Genomic DNA, 7,500 nt, shown 5'->3' with positions numbered 1-7,500 from the left:
GATGCACGGGTGGCCTCTTGCTGTGCGGGTACTCGCCGTGCGGCTTAATGGCAGCTCACCGTGTCTCGTCGATGTACACGGCTTCCAGGACAGAGGCTGCATACTCGATGTTTTTCCTCAGGTCCACCACATTCACCTCACCCTTGTCCAGCTGCTTCACCAAGCATCTCAGTCTGTGGACACAGAGAGAGAGATAGTGAGTGAGGAAAAAAGAGGGAATGATAGAAGGTAAGAGAGAAACACATTAAGAGAAAGAGAGAGAGAGAGAGAGATAAGAATATGCATTTATACCTACAAAATATTTAGTGCATTTATTACTGTAAGTGTAAAAGTTAAGCTGTTTCTGTGAATACTTTTGATGAATTGTCATGCCAATGAAGGACATTTGAATTGAGAGAGAGAGAACAAGAGAGAGAGAGAGAGAGAGAGAGAGAGAGAGAGGAGTTGGGTGAATTGAGGCTCTGGATACCTCCCATCTGGTAAACCAACACGTGCTATATTAGGCCAGCTTTTACATGTTGGTTGGTTTCCTTGGATACGGCACATCAAGCATTACGTTCTATGAGCTAAACAGACTTCTTAATATAGTGCCAATGTGAAATGTCAACACGAATATAATTCATCTAATGCTCATAGCCTCCTTCAAATGAGGAAACATGGCCGATAAGTATAAGATGAGTATTTAGTGTAAAGGAAGCACGCGTCAACACATCTTGAACACTCACTCAAGTTGTTTTGGGAAAGTTTATAGTCAGTCTTTCAACACTTATTTATTTCAATGTAATAGCATACCAAACATACAGTCAGCTCCACCATGTATGACGCAAAACAGCAGGAGAGGTAATGCAGGGCTACATGGGTTGAATAAATAATGTCATGATAAGTTTGTAATAAATCCCTCTTTATCCAATCAAATGTCTCCATTTTGGGATGCATATTCAAACTCCATACAGTAAGATGATGGTCAATTGTAAACAACAGCACATTAGAGGAGTTGTGTGATAGTGTGTATATGGGGGGAAATAAGCGTATGACCTACCTAAAGCTACATCTCCCAGAAATTTCACTTTTTGTGTGTGTGTGTGTGTGTGTTTCTGTGTGGGTATAGAAGTGTGGAAAAGTGTGTGTGTGTATGTGTGAGAGTGTGTGTGTGTGTGTGTACTGTATGTGTGTGTGTGTGTGTGTGTGTGTGTGTGTGTGTGTGTGTGTGTGTGTGTGTGTGTGTGTGTGTGTGTGTGTGTGTGTGTGTGTGTGTGTGTGTGTGTGTGTGTGTGTATGCAGATAGGAAAAATGTCCACATTTGGAAAAGTACGATACACCCTAATCTAATTGGGCAGGCTATGAAACATTCATCACAAACACATTTTACAGCTTTCTCCTTGTTTGTTCCTTGAGGATTTCTTTCCCTTTCACACACACACACACACACACACACACACACGCACACACACACACACACACACACACACACACACACACGCACACACACACACACACACGCACACACACACGCACACACATACACACGCACACACATACACACACACACACGCACACACACGCATACGAACACACACACAAGTTCCGAGTCCGTCTTCGCAGCCAGGACTGTGTCCTTGGCGTGCCGATTAAACTTCGGCAAGGACGGCGTTTTGTTTCCGTCAGCCCTCTCAAGGACAAACCTCTGTTTCTTATTCATGAACGCTGCACAAAACAAAGCCCACGAGGTGTCTTGAGTGGGCGGAGCTGTCAGAAACACTCGTCTGGGGGCTGGCGCCCCGGTGGCATCTGCCCGCGCCAGCCCTGACCGCCCAGCCAATCAGAGGCGAAGGCCCTCTAACAGCAGGTCGGGAGGAGAGATGGGGTCCCCTCATTCTTTACAGTAATGTGGGTCTCAGGAGCATCTGGGAGACTGTAGATCCCTATCCCACGTCTACTGTCTAGCCTCTAGATGTGTCCTAATGTACAGTACCTCACCAGTTTGCAGGTAGAAAACTGTTTTCTTGATTCTACAAAAGTGACTATGGAGTTATGGCATGTGCTGTATAGATAAATTAAATGAATATTAACTCTAATCTTTACATTTATTGAATTATTGACAATAATTTACATGAGTACTGGGGCTTTATTTGGAAGGGGTGGGGGATTGGATGTTTGGGACAAGCCCTGAACTGTACTTCATCTTAGAACATACTTGACCACTCACTATCACCGTCCAAGTCAAGTTAAGTCACATCTATTTATATAGCACACTTACAGTTTTTTACAATTGTTTACACACGTTTTCAAAACTCTGTGTCTATTTTTCAAAACTCCACACACAAAACCCACAACTGCTCACACAAAATGCAAAATGCCTCAAATCTCCAGCAAAATGACACACAACATTAAAAATGTCAAAAACACATGTTTAAAGCAAACATTCGCCCCACATTACAAACACTTTTGTCATAATATGACATTTTGGATACATCATGTACACACTGTTGCTCAAAACCTAAAGCTCTTCTGTCTTAGGCTTTCTATATGTATTTCCATACAAGAGTGAAAGTTACGGTATCAACAAAGAGAAGTTGAAATACACAGTAAAAATGCAAGCAATATTGAAACCAAAAATAGTGATTTTTCCCAAATAATTTGCTGTTGTGAATACAGTATTTTACAGCAAACAAGAAAAAAAGCAAAGAAGAATACAGTGACCACCAGATGTACATGGAGTTTTGAAAACACTGATTTTTTTTTTCTTCTAAAGACAAGTGTGTGTGTGTGTGTGTGTGTGTGTGTGTGTGTGTGTGTGTGTGTGTGTGGGGGAGGTGGGGGGGGGGGGGGTCGTGTACAGTATGTATTCATAGGCCTATAGACCCTTTCAACTGCAGAAACAAACAATTCTACAGTAAGCGTTCCTAAGGCATTTCTGGAGGCACAGAAAAATGTATTGAGCTAATGGTACTGTAACATGGGGAGAAAAAAAAATAGAGTAAAAAGACAAATTTTACATAAAGTCAACTTTTTGTAGAACATTACTGTAAGCTAAAGTCCGATTACTGTATTTTCTCTATTTTTACAGTTTTTTACAATTGTTTACACACGTTTTCAAAACTCTGTGTCTATTTTTCAAAACTCCACACACAAAACCCACAACTGCTCACACAAAATGCAAAATGCCCCAAATCTCCAGCAAAATGACACACAACATTCAAAATGTCAAAAACACATGTTTAAAGCAAACATTCGCCTCACATTACAAACACTTTTGTCATAATATGACATTTTGGATACATCATGTACACACTGTTGCTCAAAACCTAAAGCTCTTCTGTCTTAGGCTTTCTATATGTATTTCCATACAAGAGTGAAAGTTACGGTATCAACAAAGAGAAGTTGAAATACACAGTAAAAATGCAAGCAATATTGAAACCAAAAATAGTGATTTTTCCCAAATAATTTGCCGTTGTGAATACAGTATTTTACAGCAAACAAGAAAAAAAGCAAAGAAGAATAAGTGACCACCAGATGTACATGGAGTTTTGAAAACACTGATTTTGTTTTTTTCTAAAGACAAGTGTGTGTGTGTGTGTGTGTGGGGGGGGGGGGGGGGGGTCGTGTACAGTATGTATTCATAGGCCTATAGACCCTTTCAACTGCAGAAACAAACAATTCTACAGTAAGCGTTCCTAAGGCATTTCTGGAGGCACAGAAAAATGTATTGAGCTAATGGTATACTGTAACATGGGGACAAACAAAAATAGAGTAAAAAGACAAATTTTACATAAAGTCAACTTTTTGTAGAACATTACTGTAAGCTAAAGTCTGATTACTGTAATTTTCAAAGTATCTGCATTGGTTCTGAATATTTCAACCGGAAATCCTCTAGGAGCAGATTGAAAGGGTCTATACCTACAGGTATATAGAGAGTATATCTATTCATAGACCTATACTAAGGCAATGATTGGATGGTGTTCAGTAAAGTAAAGAGTGTTTGCACATGTGAAGAGAAAGAGTGAAGCACTGGTGATTTAGTGTAGCATTTTGATGGGTTGTGTTTGAAGAACGAAATCAAGTTACTTCCTGTTGGATTTTTGTGTGTTAGGTAGAAAATTGTGTGTGGTGTTTTGCAAAATGTGTTTTAGTCAATTGAAAACTGAGTCAAACACTGAGAATTAGTGTATGGTTTTGCAGATTTGGTGTCGGGTTATGATGTTTAGAGGACATGTTTAGAAAATTGTGTGACAAGCAAAGATTTAGTGTAAATGCAATATAATTGACCCAAGGTGCTCACAGAAATAAAATACAAATTGGAAAGAGTGAAGTTTAAGGAGGCAGTTGATAAAATGCTGAAAATAAATAGAAATAAAATTAAATAAACAAATATGGGGAAAATTAATGGACATTAAAGACCAAAGAAAACAGATGGGTCTTTAAATTAGATTTAAAGCTACTGATAGTGGGGCAGGACTTAATTTCTCTAGGGAGATTATTCCAGAGATGAGGGGCAGCAACAGAAAAAAAACCCTATCACCTTTAATTTTTAGGATTGCGCTGGGGACTTTGCCCAACCACAATCTGCAGTGTTCCACAAAATTAGGCTGCATCAACCCAAGTTTATAAAAAAAAACAAGCGGAACAATAAAAAAAACACACACAAACACACACAGGCAGAACCATGTAATAATATGTTCCGTCAGTTCCATAGCAACAGGGTGTAACTGGTGCCTTCTGTGGGGCGGCTGAGCAGCAGACATGTGGCTCGCTGATAGCACTTACGCCCAAACACAAACTGTCAGAGGCTCGGAGCCACAGGGGAGCTTAGCGTCGAGCCAGGAGGAAAACAAGCGAAGAGGACCGACAAACAAGAACGAGAGCGAGAACAAGAGAGCTGCGCTCGAAGAACACTACAAAGGCACGAGCACAAATGATGACGGCAGACGTCTGCAAGCCTGTGATGTAGTGATACCAATTCTGTATGCTCTTTGGTTAAAAACAACAAGACCGGGGGGAAAAGGAAAGAGAAAAACAATGACAAAAAGGAAAACAAAGCACATTCCTTTAAGTAGCATTCAAAGACATCTCTCACAATACATAAGGGAAGTATTATTACAGAGGTCATGTTTATAAATTGGTGTTATGACTCAAGCGTCACCATTGCCTGTGTGTATGAGGCTGACCTTGGACTGAGTTATACTGACATATGGGGTCACAGTGCCGGAAAAGGTCAAAGTGAGTGTGTGTGTGTGTGTGTGTGTGTGCCCTACGTCAGTGAAAGTTAATATTTGTGTACGTGGCCAGATTTTCGATGATGCACGAGTCATGTACCTTGGTTCATTATGTGCTTTACCCCCACCCATTCCCCCTACACACACGCACACACACACACACACAGACAGACACACACACACACACACACACACACACACACCAAACCCCTCTGAGGATTCGCCATGCCGTCTGTTCGCTTAATCCTCCCACGGACTATGCAAGTGCACCTACCAAACAAAACAAAAAAACAACTCCAAGAAAGTCTGCGGTGTTTTCACACACTAACGTTACACATTAACAGGCATGCTCGATGTCACTGTCACCGAACCGCTCACGAGACAATGGAGCCACACATGAGTGAGCCGCGAGTCACTATGTCACCACTGACCCACATCCATCTCTCAGAGCCTATTTTTACCTGGTGTGTGTAGGGTGGCGGGCGTGACAGATGAAAGCCATTGGGGGCGCGGCCTGGGGAGCGATGGAGGAAAAGGTCACGGGGTTGATAAGATCCTGGATGGAAACACTGTGAAACCCCCTCCCCCACCCCTTGCGTTTGCTGATGACACACTGGCCTGTGGAGTTCTGTGAGGAAGACTTGAAGACTTTGCGAAGGAGTGTGTGTGTGTGTGTGTGTGTATGTGTGAGAGTGTGTGTGTGTGTGTGTACTGTATGTGTGTGTGTGTGTGTGTGTGTGTGAGTGTGTGTGTGGTGTGTGTGTGTGTGAGAGAGAGAGGGGGGTGTAGAGGCAGTTTTATAACGGATGATTTATCATCCCTCTCTCCTTCTCCCACTGTCTCCTTTTTGACTCTCTCTTAAATGTTTCATTCTCAAAATTTAGCCTGCCTGTCTACATTTCTCTCTCGTTCTCTCTCTCTCTCTGCCCTTCTCCCCTTTTCCCAATCCAATTCTGCTCCCTCTCTCCTTCCCTTCCTCCATCTATCTCTCCCATGCCATCCCTTTTTCTGTCCCACCCTGCACAGAGCAGGCACACCTGCCAGAATGTGTGCTATTACACTGAGGGCCTGTGAAATGCTGTGCCGAGATGAGAAGAGGAGAGGAGAAGAGAGGAGAGGAGGAGAGGAGAAGAGAGGAGAGGAGGAGAGGACAGGAGAGGAGGAGAGGAGGAGAGGAGGAGAGGAGGAGAGAGGAGAGGAGAGGAGGAGGAGAGGAGAGGAGGAGGAGAGAGGAGAGGAGGAGAGGAGGAGAGGAGGAGAGGAGGAGAGCAGAAGAGAGGAGAGGAGGAGAGGAGGAGAGGAGAGGAAAGGAGAAGAGAGGAGAGGAGAGGAGGAGAGGAGAGGAGAGGAGGAGAGGACAGGAGAGGACAGGAAAGGAGAAGAGAGGAGAGGAGAGGAGGAGAGGAGAGGAGAGGAGGAGAGGACAGGAGAGGACAGGAAAGGAGAAGAGAGGAGAGGAGAGGAGGAGAGGAGAGGAGAGGAGGAGAGGACAGGAGAGGACAGGAAAGGAGAAGAGAGGAGAGGAGAGGAGGAGAGGAGAGGAAAGGGTGGCTCTCCAGCATGATAGCACACAGCAAATGATTTCATATGGCTTGCTGTCAGAGGCCATTTACAATAATGTGATAATTACACACATTAGGACCACTGCCTTTTGCTGTGGGAAAGAGAGGTCTTTTGGAGGGAAAAAGACTGCAGAGGCCTGTGGGGTGGGAGGAAACAGTGGAAACTCTCACTCTGTCTGATCCCACTCTCTGTCTGTCTATCGCTCTATTTTTCTCTCTCCATTCCTCTATCTCTTTCCCATATGGCACACACTAAGAGTGCCTGTATATTCTGCGAGTGACACTGCTTTGGGATTGCCTGTCTTCCTACTTGCATCTCTCTCTCTCTATCTCTCTCCCTCTCCTCTCTCTTTCCCATCCTCCTCTTTCTCTTTCGAAAAAAAAAACATGCACGGTCCATCCTGACACAGTGTGCCTGTAAACTGTGTGAGTGACGCTGTACTGGGATCCTGTGTGTGTCCTTGAGGAGTGTGTCTCCGTCTCTCAGTGCACTGGGCTTGCAGGAGGGAGATTGTTCTGTAATGGCCCCGAGTATCCTATCAGGGTTCACCCAGAGGCTGAAGCGCTGGTGTTTAACATTTGGAGCCTGACATCTGGAACACTCTCTCATGACGTGTTCCAGTTCAAACACGAACACACACACATACACACACACACACACATACACACACACACACACACACACACATACACACACACACACACACACACACACACACACACAC

General features: G+C 43.6%; 1 protein-coding gene across 1 annotated transcript in view; it reads right to left on the bottom strand.

Annotated features, from left to right (window-relative positions):
* pde1a (phosphodiesterase 1A, calmodulin-dependent) overlaps positions 1-7,500 on the bottom strand; it is a 37,433-nt gene that overhangs the window by 17,378 nt on the left and 12,555 nt on the right. Inside the window, exon 2 of the mRNA XM_076264264.1 lies at positions 60-173. Within this exon, the coding sequence (XP_076120379.1) occupies positions 60-173 (114 nt within the window). The remainder of the gene's footprint in view (positions 1-59; positions 174-7,500) is intronic.

The sequence above is a fragment of the Alosa pseudoharengus genome, unplaced genomic scaffold, assembly GCF_046254945.1.
Source record: "Alosa pseudoharengus isolate Yale_2024_CS ecotype anadromous, Long Island Sound unplaced genomic scaffold, YU_APseudo_1.1 YU_APseudo_1.1_scf_3, whole genome shotgun sequence".
Taxonomy (NCBI): Eukaryota; Metazoa; Chordata; class Actinopteri; order Clupeiformes; family Clupeidae; genus Alosa; species Alosa pseudoharengus.
This window is presented reverse-complemented; position numbering and strand designations above follow the sequence as displayed.